The sequence below is a fragment of the Marmota monax genome, unplaced genomic scaffold, assembly GCF_021218885.2.
Source record: "Marmota monax isolate L192 unplaced genomic scaffold, Marmota_monax_Labrador192_F-V1.1 WCK01_AAM20220418_F8-fsc00106, whole genome shotgun sequence".
NCBI lineage: Eukaryota > Metazoa > Chordata > Mammalia > Rodentia > Sciuridae > Marmota > Marmota monax.
This window is the reverse complement of record NW_026695218.1, coordinates 6,216,880-6,233,053: the sequence shown is the minus strand read 5'-3', so window position 1 is coordinate 6,233,053 and position 16,174 is coordinate 6,216,880. Positions and strand designations below refer to the sequence as shown.

Genomic DNA, 16,174 nt, shown 5'->3' with positions numbered 1-16,174 from the left:
TAGCTCTGTGGAGGGAAAAGGGAATGGGAAGAAGTCAGCGAGGAGTGAGGAGTCTGCTTCATGAGGCTCTAGAGTCTGAAGTGGTTCCCTCCAGGGGTTCTAACTTTCACATGGCTTACCTAGTCTCTGAGCCGCCACCGTCTCCAACCCTCATTAACCAGCCTCAGACCTGGCAGGGACTCAGATGTGGGCATTTTTTAATACCCCAGGTGGTTCTAATTTGCAGCCAGATTTGGAATCACTATCATCTCCCTCATCCTACTTGCTATGGCCCTTCATGGATGATTATCTCTCCATCCATTTTTTCAACTTCAGCTTCTCTCCGTATTTCCCAATTTGGATTCCTTGGGTTGTTTGCCCTGAACTTCCCAACAGCCACTAGCCTGTCTATGGATTGGCTGTCTTGGGTCATTTACTCTCCCTTCCCAGTTTGAGTTCCCTAGAGAGGAAGTTGGGGACTATTGGCTCCTCACCATTGTCTGTGTCTGGCACCAGGTCCTCTCCCAGGTTGCGGACCCTGCTAGTTGGGTGTTAGACACCCAAGGCTGAGGGGGCACAAGAGGAATTAGGGTGAGGACTATGGACTGGGGAGCTTCCCCTAGTTTCAATCAGCAAGCCATCCTCCTCAAAACTGCATTTCCCAGTGCTTGCCTGGAAAGCACAAGACCCTAGGTTCAATCCCCAGTACCACACACACACCCACACACACACACACACACACGCAGAACTGCATTTCCCACTGCCACTGTCCTTTAGAAGGACACTCAGACTGATTTTGTGGCACACTCCTGTAATCTTGGTGACTAGGGAGGCTGAAGCAGGAGGATCATAAGTCTGAAGCCAGACTCAGCAACTCAGCAAGATCCTGTCTAAAAATAAAAAGTTCGAAGGACTGGAGATGTAGCTCAGTGATAGAGCATCCCTGGGTTCAATCGCCTATATCCAAAAAAAAAAAAAAAAAAATTAAGAGTACTCAGCTCTGAAATGTATTATATAATTTCAGCAGTTTCCACAAGTAGCATCTAATCAAAAAGCTAGGAGTTGCTGTATCAGTCTGCAATGTTCTACTCTAGCTGCTGAGATTAAACAATTTCTTCTTTTTTAATCAATTAAAAGAAAACTTGTGATTCCTCTCTGGTCTTTCCTCTTAATTTTGGAGGAAGCACAATGGGGGTAGAGAGGCTACTTTAAAGCATTCTTATTGACAGAATCAGGAGCAGAGGCCTGGAAAGTGGTAGGATGGACAGTTCACTGGCCTCAAGTCCCAGGGGGAGACACTGGGGAAATGTCTGTCTCTGGCATCTGGACAATCCTAGGAGGGCAGGCCTGCTAACCTTTTCCTCACCCTGAGAACACCTGGTTTTCCATCCCCAACCCCTTCTTTGGGGAACAACCCTGTCCTGACACCTGCAGCTTCTTTTGGGAACTCCTTCCTTCACCCCAAACCAGAGTCCAGTCAGAGATTGCGGTTTTACAAGATTCCTGGCCCTCAGCTCATCAGTCCAGGTGGCTCTGGATTCAGGAGCACTCCTCTCTGACTTTTTCACACCAGGCTTTCCCTGGAATTTGGAAGGAGAGTATGCCCTTTTCATGTCCTGAACATTAAGATGTTAAAATTAAGAGTTCCTGGTGGCTAAGTGATATAGTGGACACCAATCTAGAATGAGAAACAATAAAGCTGATTTGCAGACTGGGCATGGTGGCACACACTTGTGATCCCGGTAGCTCTAAATAAAATATTAAAAAGGGCTGGGGATGTGGCTCAGTGGTTAATCACCCCTGGGTTCAATCACCAGTACAAAAAAAAAACAAAAAAAAAAAAAACCTGCAGATCTTGAAACAAATGATGAAGAGGAGAGTCGGTGGCATTTTTGCTTCTGATATTTAGATGTGCCCCCATCTAAAAGGCAGTTTGGCCCTTCAACCCTTTCATCAATGAGATGCTTCATTAATGTGCAAATACATTCTTTATTGCTGCAAAACATAGTGCTTTAAAACAAATATTTATATCTCACAGTTTGGTTAGGAAGTGTGGCATGGCTCAATTGGGTGGTTCTGGCTCCTGCTGCGATCTTCTGACAGTGGCCAAAGGATCCACTTCCAAGATGGCTCTTGTCTTGGTAAAGGCCTGCTCCTGGCTGGCTGTTTGTAAGTCTGTTAGGTTGGCTCTTGGTGAGAGGCCTCAGTTTCTCACCATATGGTCCTCTCCATAGGTTGCTCATGTGTCCTCACAACAGGGTGCTTAGAGGGGTGACGAGGAAAGTCATAGTGCCTTCTAGGACTTTGTCTGTAAAATTGCACATCACTTACCCTGTATTCTACTCTTTAGGAGCAGATCAGTATGTGGAGCCCACCCTTAAAAGGAGGACAATTAGGTTCCATACAAGTAACTGATGGGTCTAATTTTGTGGCTTCTCCATCCTCGCTGATCACTACCATCTGGCTAGCCTCTGGGACTATGGTCTTAGATGTTTCCTGCTATCTAACCCTTTCGGAGGTGGCTTGGGCCCTCGGACACAGTTTTCTTAGTTTTGCCCCATCTTCTCAGCACTGATAGAATTGAGTGACCATTCCACGTCAAAGGCAGTTTTGCCCTAGCAGGATATCAATTCCTCCCAACCCCACGGTGTAGACAAGAGAATATTTTTAAACCACAATATGGGGAGACGGTATGTGAACAGTGTTTGAAATTTGTGCTGTCCAAAAAACATGGGGACCTAAGGTTGCTCTACCTATATCCCCTTGTTTCTTAGGGAGGCACCTGCAGAACAGACAATGACCACTGACTTCTCTGGTGGTCGAACCTATGAAATACAAAAAGGAGTTTGAGGAAGGAATAGATGTCAACTTTCCACCAGCATGGTGACCAGGGAGCTGAGGACTGAGAGAGGCGGTAGATGTGGTCACCTCTGAGGAAGCTGAACAGTAGAAAGGTAGGGATGGGAGGGCAGGAGCCCACATTGCAAAGGGCTGGTGAACTCACCAGGGCTCTCAGCTACCAGCATCCGCCAATGACTGACTTCTGTGATCAGGGAAGAATCTAGTGCAAGGATACAGGAAAAGTCACAGGATTTCTGAGAACACTGGAAAGCTAGCTTCTGAAAACAGGTAGGAATAAGGCAGTCTGTGCAGCTGAAGCCCAAACTGTGCTACAGACCCAGATACTGAAGCTACTGTTGTGGGCTCAGAGACAGCAGCCTATAACACTGACTATGCAGCCACCACCCAGAACACCAGATGTTGCAGCCACAGCAGCTGGAATTCATGTCCCATATCCCTGCTTCGTAGTGTCTTTTGCTGAGAAATTCAGGGCAGGTCTGTCTGCCGGGGGTTGAGTCAAGATGGCCTGTGGCTGAGTTGCAAAGGAGTCTGATAAGGCCCAGCCCCACCCCCTGCTCCTATCAGAGGAGGCGGGCTAGTCCTCCCTTGAAAGGCAGACTGTAGGGGATCTTTAAACACAGGAGAGGATGCAGACTCAGCAACCCTAAATCCTTAGGTCTGCTCCAGAGTATAAAAAGGGTCCAAGGTAATTCTTGGAAGAAGTTTGGAGGGAAAGGCAAGAGTGATGAAGGAAGAGCCAAAGCAAAGGACCTTTTCTTCCTTTTGATATGATAAAGAGAATTGAGCAGTTTCATAAAGGGAAAGAAACCAGAACTTTTTGTTTTTTTCACAGTGCTGGGGATGGAACCTAAGGCTTCATGCATGCTAGGGAAACGCTCTATCACTGAGCCCACACCCCCAGCTCTAAGAAAACCTCTTCACAAGACAAAAAGATGGCGCTCATTCTGTCTTTAGTGGCAGGACAGAACTGTCCAAAGATGACCACTCTGGACAAAGGGAACATACTCCTGAAATAAATGAACTTTAAGCATTAGTCACAACCCTCCCAAAGTGTCAGGTATCTGTGGCCTTTAATTAACATCTAAATAGATAACATCTCTTCTATAATTATAATATAGAAATGTCTATGACCAAAAATAGATAAAGTTTTTGGCAAATGCCTTGGGAAGAATGCCATCAGTGAAATTCACCCAGGGCTTCAGGCAGCAGCATCTGTGCAGTCAGGGTGTGGTCAGTGCTTGGGGACGGAGGTAAAGATCCGCAGTCCGTGCATGCTTTTGATTTCTTCTTTTAGTGCCTGAGTAAGTAAAAGAGCATCATCATTTTATGTACTTGCCATCAATTAAGAATATCTTTATACATTTGAAATAGACTTTGCACATTTTGTCTAAGAAATTTTTTCCTTTATAATTATTTTAATCAATAATATCTAAGCTGAGCATAATGACACGGGCCTAGTGTCCCAGCATTTGGGAGGTTGAGGCAGGAGGATCATCTATGTTCAGGAATCCCAGATCACCCTAAGTAACATAGTGAGACTCGATCTGAAAACAAAACAAAAACAAAAAAATACCATAGCTGAAAAACTAGAAGGTATATGGTGAGGCCTCCCTTCCACACCTGTCCTTCATCTCCCATCCCAAACAGGAAACTGCTATTGTAGTTTCTTGTATATATTTACAGGGGTAAAATGCATAAAGACATGAATGTATATTCCACACCACTGCCTTTCAAAACCACAAATGGCTAACATTTCAAACATACTGTTCTATACTTTGCTTTTCCCTAACCATCTACCTTGGAGACCTTTCCATAGTAAGCATAAAGTGTCATTCTTTGCCTTGGCATCATGTTCCACGATACAGATGTATTATAACTTTTCAACTTGTCCCCTAATGAACTTTAGAGCTGTTTCTATGTTTGCTATTTCAAACCATGAGCAGCTATTCTTTAAAACCACACAAATGCCACAAATTCCCCATTTTTACAGCCTCATATGGCAGCTGGGTGAAGAGTGTACAGCACATGGGACCACTTGCCCTCTGCAAGCTAAAGACACTCCTGGGCCTCGCTGGCTGGATGAGGGCCCAATCACGGCTCAGCTGATGGTCCTGGATTGAGGAAACTTCTGGGCTTTGCCACCTCAGGTCTCCACACTTCTCTCTCCTAACACCTTCTCCCTGCATTCTGTGCGGCTCCTTGAAGGCTCCCAACACCCCCACAGTATCACACATATCACATGCCACAGCTAGAGGGCCTTTGAGATCACCTGGGTCACTTTACAGGAGAGGAAGGAAGCTGAGGCCCTAGGGGGAGAGGTAACCTGGCCAAAGTGCATGGTGAGAAGACATAGCTTGGAGAAACATATTCTTTTTTCTTAAGGTAGACACAATATCTTTATTTCATTTTTTTTTTTATGTGGTGCTGAGGATTGAACTCAGTGCGTCACACATGCCAGGCAAGCGCTCTACCACTGAGCCCCAGCCCCAGCCCTTGGATAAGCATTTCCGAGCTCTGCTATATCCACCACATTTTTGGGAGCTGGGGACTCAGAGGAGAAGGTGTGGAAGAACAATAAAGGTAAAAGTTCACAAAACAGAAAGCAACAAAATCAGATTCCAGGCCGGCAGCAATGGCCCTGGAAGGCTGCAAGCCTGGCAGCCCCATTACAGGTGTCCTTAGGGGGGCGCTCCTGTACACTGGTTTTCAAGTGGGTGAGAAGGGGCCCCAGCAGGAGGCAGCCCTAGAGCTGGACAGCCTGGAGTAGAACAGGCAAGAGCAGGCACAGATCCCCTGAGGGTGAGAAATCCCAGGTTAGGAAGAACACTGAGCAAAAGGGGAAACATGAGCAGAGGTGCCCTCAGGGGAGGGCCATCAGGCAGCAGACAGGAAAGAGGCCACAGGAGGGAGGGGGCAACAGCTATTTACCACAGCAAGGGACTTCCGGACCAAGAATTGGATCCTGTGTCACCAAGATGAACATCACTAGGTGTGAGGATGGCCAGAAAAGATCCAGAAGGAAAGCTTTACCCTGACCCAGGCCTGCCAGGGCCCCACTCTGACATCCTGTGTGCTGGATGAGGCTCCTACCCCACTCTCACTCCACTTTTGAAGACAAAACAATGTGCTTGGGAAGCTTGACCTTGGGCACAAGAGGCTGGTCATTCCCAGGTTCATCTCCTCCTAGATGGGTGCTAATACCTGCTTGAAGCAGGGCAACTCCAGGCCCCAGCTCAGACCCCTACAGGTCAACTGACCTGCTCTTTAAAGAGGTTTCATTTTGTCCCTCCCATGTGACTCTATCAAAGCTAATATCCTCAAACTTAATCATCTAGACACTGCCCACCTGGTATAGTTAGATATCTTCATCAGGGCCCTAACCATGTGCTGTGGCATTTGTGGCACCTGGGGAGTAGGTTACATCAGGCAACCACATAATTTTGAGAATAAAACCCAAATTCCACCAGATCAGGATGAGCTGAGCCACCCCATCTTCCCTCCCCTGTATTCTATTTGGACTCTGACCCATGGAAGAATGTTGCTGTCAGCAACAGCCCAGACACCAGCATTCCTTAGGGCTGTAGGGCTATGTGCTGTGAGAAATTAAAAGATGGAACCAGCCCACAAAGGGTTCCCAGGTTCCAAGGGATAAACGGCAGGGGCATAAGTATCCAGGACACAAGGCAGAAAACATTGGCAGCTGACAGAGGGAGTCGAAGGGTGGAGGGGCTTTCATGGCCTGCCAGGGAGGGAGGGGGAGAGCATTTGAGCCAGCAAGAGGGGAAGGGCAGTCTAGGCAGGAGATCTGATCTGGGCAAATATACAGATACAGAAAGAATAGATGAGTAAGCAGCAGGCTGCTGGATGGTGTGTGCAGAGAAGCAGGGTGTCTTCAAATGGCAGTGCAGAACACCTGAACGCAATGTACGAGGGGCCACTGCAGATCTTGTTGACTATAGCTGTGCTTTACAAAAATTAAACTAGTTTACAATGTGCAAGACCTTTCAGAATGATGTCAAAACAAAACAAAACAAAAACCACCTGCTGAACAGGGTGAGTTACAGACACAGGCCCTAGGGCCAAAGCTGGTATAAGTTCAAATTAAACCAAGCATAAATGGACCCTAGTTTGTTTGAACATGAAGTTCCAGGGCCCAAATGTTCTGTCACTGGGTTGGGGCAGCTGGAGCCATTCTCAATCATGCTGTACATGAATTCATCCACCTATAAAGTAGGCCTAAATGGAGGCAAAAAAAAAAAAAGCCCAAATCTACAAAAACACTTATCCTTTAGCACTGCGCCTGCTTACAAACACTATTCACTAGACAAGCAACTACAAAATAACAATTGGGTGGCTTGTTTCCAATTTTGAATAAAATCCATATTTGCCCACAATCTCATTTTTCTCAGGTCTCCAGTCCTGTTTGTGCAATTGTGGAATTTGAATTATTCTTTCCTAGGACTGCCAGTGAAAACCACGGTGCTCTGCCCACATCCCCCAGGTGCTGAAGGCCAGTGGCAAAGGATCATTGGTACCTCCACTGACCTGATTAACCATCTGGTGCTGCTGGACAGTTCTCTTCTCCTTAAATTCTTCTGATTCGATTTTAATTTCATACATTGCCCCGCAGCCTCCTAAAATAAACACAAGTCAAAAGTGTTTTGATTATTAAGTGTGACAGCCATGGTCCCATGTGTCCTGGAAGTACAATACAACCCAAAGAAGGTCTAAGTATTATTATTTGGCATCTAGGAATGTTGCTAAGACAGGTAGAAAAAAGATCACGGCTTCTGATCTGACCACATACACCTCCTGGCAGGCTTCTTCCAGGTTGCCTCAACCCAAATGTGCTCTTTCTTTTGGAAGGCCACTGTGCTACCCAGGATTATCACTTGTGGGCAGGAAATATAAGGCACAAAGCACGTTAAACTTAAGGAATATAGAGTATTTTCTTTTAGTAGGACAACAAATGCCACGGCAGAGAGTGGGAAGGACTAAATTTCAGTATTCCTCATTCCAAAGGATCTGCAATCTGTATTTTTAAAAATGCAAAAAATACACTAAATTTGGTTTAAAGGCTGTACTTGTGATCCCATCCAAAAGAAAAGAAAAGAGCAAAGAAGCAGGAGAGAACCAGGGGCACAGTGAATATGCTGGACTTGGACCTGGAGCTACAGTGAAGCCCTAAAGCAGGTGGGCCCTGCCAGCTCTGGCCAAGTGCACTAAAACAAAGCAAAGCACAGGAGAACGTCCCCTGCACTGGGAACACCAGGCCACTATCTGAGAAGTACAATCTACTCAACAGGTTTTGTTTTGCTTCTCATGTCATGTGCTTGAGGAATCCACATTTTGGTTACACTCAGGCTCCTGGACTCAATGACTGAGAATGAAAAACCCACTCAAACTCGGTTTCTCCCATTACGCACTCACAACAGACCTGCCCATGACCTCACAGGTGGGGGGAATTTCTCTCCACTGGCAAGCAAGCCATCCTACAGCAGAGCACATCAGCTGAATATCTGTAATCCAACTCAGTGTGACCCCACTTACCTGGATGCAGATGCCAGACACAAGCCCCAGGTTGTTTCACCAGTGCTTCAGACTGACCCACTGTAATCAGGGTTCCCACAACCCCCTTCTAGGGTACAATTTGTGTAAACAGCTTACAGAACCCAGGGGAACATTAGGTTTACTGGTTTTATTATAAAGGATAATACATCGGACTATTCCCTGAAGATCTTAAAAGAGCGTACTACAGGGATACTGCCACATCGATGTTCATAGCAGCACAATTCACAATAGCTAGACTGTGGAACCAACCCAGATGCCCTTCAATAGATGAATGGATAAAAAAATGTGGCATTTATACACAATGGAGTATTACTCTGCACTAAAAAATGACAAAATCATGGAATTTGCAGGGAAATGGATGGCATTAGAGCAGATTATGCTAAGTGAAGCTAGCCAATCCCTAAAAAACAAATGCCAAATGTCTTCTTTGATATAATGAGAGCAACTAAGAACAGAGCAGGGAGGAAGAGCAGGAGGAAAAGATTAACATTAAACAGAGACATGAGGTGGGAGGGAAAGGGAGAGAAAAGGGAAATTGCATGGAAATGGAAGGAGACCCTCATTGCTACACAAAATTACATATAAGAGGTTGTGAGGGGAATGGGAAAAAAACAAGGAGAGAAATGAATTACAGTAGATGGGGTAGAGAGAGAAGATGGGAGGGGAGGGGAGGGGGGATAGTAGAGGATAGGAAAGGTAGCAGAATACAACAGTTACTAATATGGCATTATGTAAAAATGTGGATGTGTAACCGATGTGATTCTGCAATCTGTATTTGGGGTAAAAATGGGAGTTCATAACCCACTTGAATCTAATGTATGAAATATGATATGTCAAGAGCTTTGTAATGTCTTGAACAACCAATTAAAAAAAAAAAAGGATAATACAAAGAATACAGAGGAAGAGATGCAAAGGGTAAGGTATGGGAGAAGGGGCACAGAGCTCTCATAGCCTGTCCAGAGCTCTACCTCCAGGAATCTCCATGTGTTCGGCTACCCAGAAGCTCTGAATCCTGTCCTTTGATATTTTTCTGGAGACTTCATTGCAAAGGCACAACTGCTAATATACTGGGTGGGGAAACCCAGCAAGCTATCTATTCAGACTCCTCCTGGCCTCTCTGTGCAGAATTTCTTCCTTGTGAACACAGGGCAGGACTCCTTCTGAAAAAGGGGTATAATCACCAGAGAATTCCTTATGGCCAGCTCCAAGAAAAAAAGGTGGGAGAAAACTAGTTTCTATGAAATGTCTTGGGAAAGAGAAATTCTAATATCTCTGGCCTGCTTTGGGGAAAGGGGCTATAAGCCAGGAATTGTGGTCAAAAACCAAAATATGTACACCATAATATCACAACATCCTTTTAGAACTCCATCCAGGGCTGGGCAGCGCCAAACTGAGGGAAAACTTCCAGCTCTGCCCTAGGCCTGGGACAGGTAAAGGCCTGGTGACATCAAGGTCTCAGCACTGCCTGGCGACCCTGCAGAGCTGTCCCCTGACATATCATTCTGACAGATCTTTAGCTTCCTAGAACTCTTTCAGAATCCATGTAAATGCTGTTGGTGAGCTCTTGTGGCAAAGCAGTGGTTAAGTCTGGGTGTGGAGATACAAGCCTATCTGGCTGCCCATGTGTGTGTCTGGATAAAGGGCCTGTCTTCCCCATCTTGTGAGTGCAGAAGCTGTGTCCCCAGCATGCTCCTTACAGTCAGCCTGAACTTCTGAGTATCAGAGGCTGCCTGAGAAAGGGTGGGCTGGCTGGGCTAGTAACTGAGCTTAGCAGAGAGTCCTGGTTTTGCCTTGGTTCTACTGCCTCCTCTCTTCAAGGGCCTGGAAAGATCCTTTGGCCTTTCTGAGCTTGTATCCTGAGGAAAGTAAGGCAGCTGGAGCTTTGACATTCTAGGGTATCAGGAGAATGTGGGGGAATCAGAGTAAGGCCTACCTCTAGTGAAATGAGAAACTCTGGAGTGACTGAGAGGGATCTCATTCATGATAGGCCAGGCTTGCAATTTTGAATCCTCCCAGCAAGGCCCTCCCCTCACAGTTTCCCCCTCTTACATTTCTGAAACTTCCACCTCCACAAAACATCAGGTAGGAAAGGCCAAGGTCCTTCTGTCCCAAAGCAACACATACTGAGAGGCCACTGGTATGGCACCAAGTTCCCTCCCTAGCCCCTTGCTGTCTGCTTCTCCACAGGCTAAAATCTCATCAAAGTTCTGTGGGAATGACGAGAAAGCCTTACCTGAAATGTCAGTGACTTTGATAGCTGTAGCTCGAGGAAACTTTTCTTTGAGAATCTGAGTCACTTTGAGCTCCCCTTCAGTCTGGGATGCAAACATCCGGTGGACACAGTGCAAAGGAAACTGCCATAGAAGAGAAAAGGCTCATGGCAGAGCAAGACAGTACTGCCCCCAGGGCTATTGCCATTCCCCTACAAGACAGGCCCCTGATCCTCACTGCACAGCCATGAGTTATGTCAGAGGGAATATGTGCTATCAAGTGGCCATCTAGCTTCCGAGGACACAGAACAGAACTTTTGGGGTGGGAGCAAAGATAAATCATAAATAATTTACTCTGACAAGGCCTGAGACGCAATCCAAAAGACGTTTACCTTTTGACAGTACTGTAAGAGTTTTACAGTCAAGGACACTGAGACGCTAAGTAATGTGCCCAAGGATGGCTCTGTTAGTAAGATTCAGAGCCAGGCTGTAATCCCAGTGGCTCAGGAGGCTGAAGCAGGAGGACTATGAGTTCAAAGCCAACCTCAGAAACTTAGTGAGGTCCTAAGTAACTCAGTGAGACCCTGTCTCTAATAAAATATACATATAAAAAAAGGCTGGGATGTGGCCCAGTGGTTTAGTGTCCCTGAGTTCAATCCCTGGTACAAAAAAAAAAAAAAAAAAAAATTCGGAGTCAGAGAAAAGGCCAGGGAACCTGCCTCAGACCTACCCTGCCAGGTTACTATGGCATTGCCCATCTACTGCCCTGCAGAGTGGGGTCAAATCCCACTCACTTTTGAGGTCTGATTAACAGAATGCACCCTCCGCAAGGGAAGGTAACTTCACAACCTACTGCCAGCTCCCCTTTATACCACGTACTAACTCTCACTAGAGAGAAGAGACAGATGTTGTATTAAATGTCCTGAAGAAGGAATAATTTTGGGTTATTCACCATTGAAAACAATCCCCCACCTCCACTTCACAGATGGTTACCAGAGGAAGCCAGTGCTTGAGAAGGAACATGTCTCAAACCTTAGGAGGGAAGCAGCAGAAAAACAGGTTGGCAGCCATTGGGGCTGGACCCCACACATGCTGAGCAGAGGCTGAGAATAGACCATGGCAGGCTGAGTGCCAGGCTAGAGATTTTCGTCTTCTTAGGCTATATAACCCCAGGTGTGACCTAGGCTCTTGGTACCAAAGCAAGCAGCAGAAAACTGTGACTTGTACAGCTAGTCTAGGGAGACACCAGGAAGGAGAATCACTGGGCTGGTCCCTGATTGGCATTGGAAGGCAGGCAAAACCCCAGGATTATTAGCAAGTGCTGGTGCTGAAGGTGCCACTTCTTCACCCGTCTTTCCTGATGGCCCAGAGTAGGGTCCTGTCATAGAATCTCAGTTGTGCAAATGGGACTCTCTCACCAATTGCTCTTAAAGGCCAAGAAAGCAACTGTCCTGAAATAGCAGCCTGCAGTGAAGCCTGGTGCTGGTTCTCAGAAGCCCTCATGGATGGATGAATTTTGAGCAGATTAGGGGCATGCCCACTGGGCACAGGCAAAGAAAGTCTGGCAGGCAGTTGAAATGCAGGTCGGGAGAAGAATCTGGAATTAGGTCTGTGTGCTATGTAGAGAAAAGCAAAAAGTGGATGTTTGAGGTTGGGTGAGATTGCAGGGGCAGGGGTGGAGGTGCTTTGGGAGACAGAATATTGGTGGAGGGAAAGGCAGAGGGTAACCAGATGGCAAGCAGAATGGGCAACCAGTAAGTGGAAGAGGGTGGTTAGCGCTGCAGAATCCTTGGGAAGAAGCCATCTATCATCTTAGCACACCTGTGGGCAGCGCCTTAAAAGGCCTGACGAAGTCCCCAGTGGACCACTACCCAAGCTGACAGTAGCCGGCTGGTAGAACACCTCTGCATGCACCAGGGAGGCAGGATCAATCCCAAAGGGAAAAGAAGTAGACAGTCAAGAAGGGGCAGAAAGGATTGGAAGGGCAAGAGTGGAGTGCCCTCTACAGGGCTTTCTGCCCGGGGCTGCGGAGTTTGGAGGGTCAAGGTCAGAGGTTCGGCCGAAGTTCCCATGGCCCAGACCACCCTTCTTCGCAGCGCCTGGCACCCACGCCTGGACCCCGGACGAGGCAACTGCCCTCCGCTTCGCGAATCAACATTTCTCTTCCGGGTGTACACAACTGTTTATGTGTCTGTCCCCCTGGACCCCGACCTCCACCCAGTGCCGAAGCTGCAGCAGATCGCGCCAGGCAGGGCCTCACACTCCTCCGCGCGCCCATGGCCGTGGAGTGAACGGATGAACGAACAAAATGAAAGAGAGCGCGGCCTCCGGCACTGCCCGCGCCCCCGGGAGCCCTTCTTAGAGCCCCGACGGCGGCCGGCCATGTCCCCCTGAAGCTTCGCCCGGAGAGAACAGCCCCGACCCAGCCCGCTCACCCCGCGGCTCCCGCGGAGCAGAGGCGCTGCCGCGGCGGGGCTCCACGCCGCCATGCCGGGCCGCAGCGGCCCGCAGCCCGAGATCGCCGTTCCTCCCGAGAGATGCAGAGCCAGGGCCGAAACCTGTCGCTGTGGGCGAGGCCGCCCCCTGCCGCTCGGAGGCCGCGAGTCTGCCCGGCCCCGCCCCGGCCGCGGGGAGTCGGTGCCCAGAACTTCGGCGCCCGCCCAGCTCGGGCCCCGACTGGGTCTGGTCAGCACCGCGCTCCTCCGGCCTCTGCTGTCTTGGTTCAAGACAGAGGCTTGGCCAGGTCAAAATCCCCTTCCTCCGCAGCCAGCAACACCAGCTCTGGGAGCGCGGTACGTCCTTTCCTCACCGTGGTGCCCTGGTGGAACTTCTCCTATCCCGTTCCCCATCGCTGCAGCCGGGCAGGCTTCTGACCTGAGGAGCTCGGGTTTCTCTCCAGGGTCTCTCTCGTGGAAGGACGTAAACAAGGGACGCATTTTCTGATTTGCATTTTAGAAAGATCACCTTGGCTTCTGTGAGAAAGGGTGGAATGTAAGGGGCTGAAATTGGAGACAAGGACAGAAGGTCCCAGGATAATGCAGTGTCCAGGTGAGAAATGAGGGGCCTGCCACTAATTAAGTGGCAAGAGGGATGGGTGGAGTGAACTGAGACATTTGGGAGGTGAGTGGAATAAATAGTCTGACTGGATATTGCGGATGAGGTAGGAAAGGTCTGGGTTTAAGATGCTGCTAGACATTGCCCAGCAGAGGCACAGGTTGGACCCACACATCATAGGAGTTCTGTAAGCTGAGGCAATTGGTCAGCAAGCCTGCCTGGATATGGAGCACTGTCAGACAAGTCAAAGCCAAAATACAACCAAGTCCTTTCGGGAGCTGTAATTGCAGCATGTGATCTAGTGCTGCCCTGAAGGATTCATCAGCTTTTTACCACTGCACTCTGGCCTATGTAATCAATATCTCTAGTGTTGTACTTGTATGGATTGGACCAATATTTGCTCTTTATAAATATACTCATTCATTCTGATATTGAGTGACTCCTATGTATCCGCCCTCATCATTTCTCCTTTGGGCTACTGTTAGTGGACACACTTTCTGCTTGGTTCCTAAAAAGTTATGGTTAGTATGATCGGGGATAACTTGTTAATTTTTCAATTTTCTTCATTGAGGTCAATGATACTTTAAAACTGTCAAAACAACTTTTTCAAGCAATGTAGTGGTGAACCACTGTTATTCAAACCACATGTTCAGATGAGGCCCACCCAATTCCAGCTCTAGGAGTGAACACAGGATCCAACTCAGGATAACTAGATGGGGATTGGCTTGGGGTTGATCACATGATCTGAACCAGACCAATGTGAGGTGACCTTACATAGAACTAAAGAAATGCTCTTTTCAACTGGGTTAGCTAAGCTGATAGAATGCCTGGAGCTGCTTGGGGGCAACCATCTGGGCAGAACTATTTTACAAATAAAGCAGACACAGAAGAAAGCAGAGCTAAGAGGAGACAGATGTTTGTGCTTGTGCAACTGGGAGCCAGCATTGCTGGAAATAAGTACTGAATCTGTCACTTGTAACCAAGCGACTCTGATTAAATCAAACTCACAAATTTGTATTTGAAGAATTCCTCCTTTATTGAAAGCGTGACTCCAACTTTCAACAATTACCCATATTATTCTATGACTTCTGAATAATTGGCTCTGCCCGACCCTGCTTCCTTCCCATACCCTCAGTTTAGAGGACTATCAGACATCTGTGGCAGGGGACACTGACATCTAGTGGCCAGTGATAATGGCACAGGTTGTAGTGTCCCTAGGTAGAGAGGACATTATCAGAGTATTTACTGAGAAGATCCAAGGCATGGTTTGGACATGGTTTCTGTATGTGAAGTTTTGAATTCTGACTCTGGCATGCCCCAAGATTATTTGGATTTCACTCTTTTTATAAAGTATGAAATAGCTTTGAAACACTTAGCCATTAGAAACCCTTATGAACATCATTTTGTGTTTGCTTATAAGCCTACCGAAATGTTAGAAAAAAAAATCCCAAACTGATTACCCATTATCTTATAAAAAATTATTATTAACCCCCATGTAGCCACATCAGTCACTTTTTAACTCTACTCAAAAAAATGTTAAAAACAATTCTAGCACTGCTGTAGACCTCACATACCATATTTCTCCAACAATTAAAAAAAAATGGCTGCTTGGAGTGGAGAGTGTTTTAAAGATATACACTGAATACTCAATTTCAAGGTAAGAAAATCAGTGATTCCAGTCACACTTTCCAATCTTATACCTAGGAATATACAAAAGAGGTGCAAAACTTGATTAGGTTGGTAGGGAGGAGACTACTTTTTGTCTGGTGTGGATTTCAGTCACTATATGCACTAGCAATCTGTTTCTTGGGGTTAGGGTTGGTCCTGGTAAATAAGATACTTAGTTTTATTTAGGAACTCTTCTGTAAGTGCTAAGGAAATATTTTAGCTATTAAATGATATGCAATGGTAGTCACTTTCAAAATTTAAGATATACTCAATATCCACAGAACCTTCAAAAATCAAGTTTTCATATTTAAATAGAAGCCAGTGTGTTGAGACATACTTTATATCAGTCATTTCTTGCTTTTAATATATTTTATTCTGATGAAGTTACAAAAGTAGATACAAAATACTTTTTTTAAAAGTACAGTTAACTGACTTAGAAAAATAGATAAAGCCCCTAAAGGTTTAAAAATACAACATAAATTTTTATGTAAAGAACATTTTAAAATATTTTAGATGGTAACCAAGACTAACTTATGCAAACTACTTTCAATGTAGAACAAACACAGAATATTGCTCTATAATAAGTCTATAGCCCACTGGTAATCCATCTGGATTTACAGAACACTTGTTTGGAACAGAGTCTAATAATGAAAAGAAAACCCAAGTGAATTTCAGTGCAGATACTTCAATAAAATAACTGCTACCATGTGTAATATCACCCTCCTCTTACAGCCTGAAATGTCAAAATTGAATGCAAAAATAGGAAGACCAAAAGACTATTTTCCCTCTTTGCCAGAATTCTACAATAGTAGAAACCAAGTCCACTTAGT

General features: G+C 46.4%; 1 protein-coding gene across 4 annotated transcripts; it reads right to left on the bottom strand.

Annotated features, from left to right (window-relative positions):
- Positions 1–1,948: 1,948 nt before the first annotated feature.
- On the bottom strand, positions 1,949–13,177 carry Bola3 (bolA family member 3). 4 transcript variants are annotated; one of them, XR_006849275.2, is made up of 6 exons: positions 13,058–13,177; positions 10,646–10,766; positions 7,387–7,475; positions 4,032–4,138; positions 2,984–3,040; positions 1,949–2,287 (listed from the first exon to the last, which is right to left on the bottom strand). XR_006849275.2 is itself a non-coding variant. In XM_046432227.2 (5 exons), exons 1-4 carry the CDS (start codon positions 13,109–13,111, stop codon positions 4,073–4,075), a joined length of 330 nt encoding a protein of 109 aa, XP_046288183.1. In that variant the 5' UTR covers positions 13,112–13,177; the 3' UTR covers positions 1,949–3,040; positions 4,032–4,072. The 4 variants fall into 4 exon arrangements, 2 of the variants coding, with proteins under 2 accessions (XP_046288183.1, XP_046288182.1); XR_006849274.2 differs by having other exon boundaries at positions 2,984–4,138; XM_046432227.2 differs by having other exon boundaries at positions 1,949–3,040.
- Positions 13,178–16,174: the final 2,997 nt, after the last annotated feature.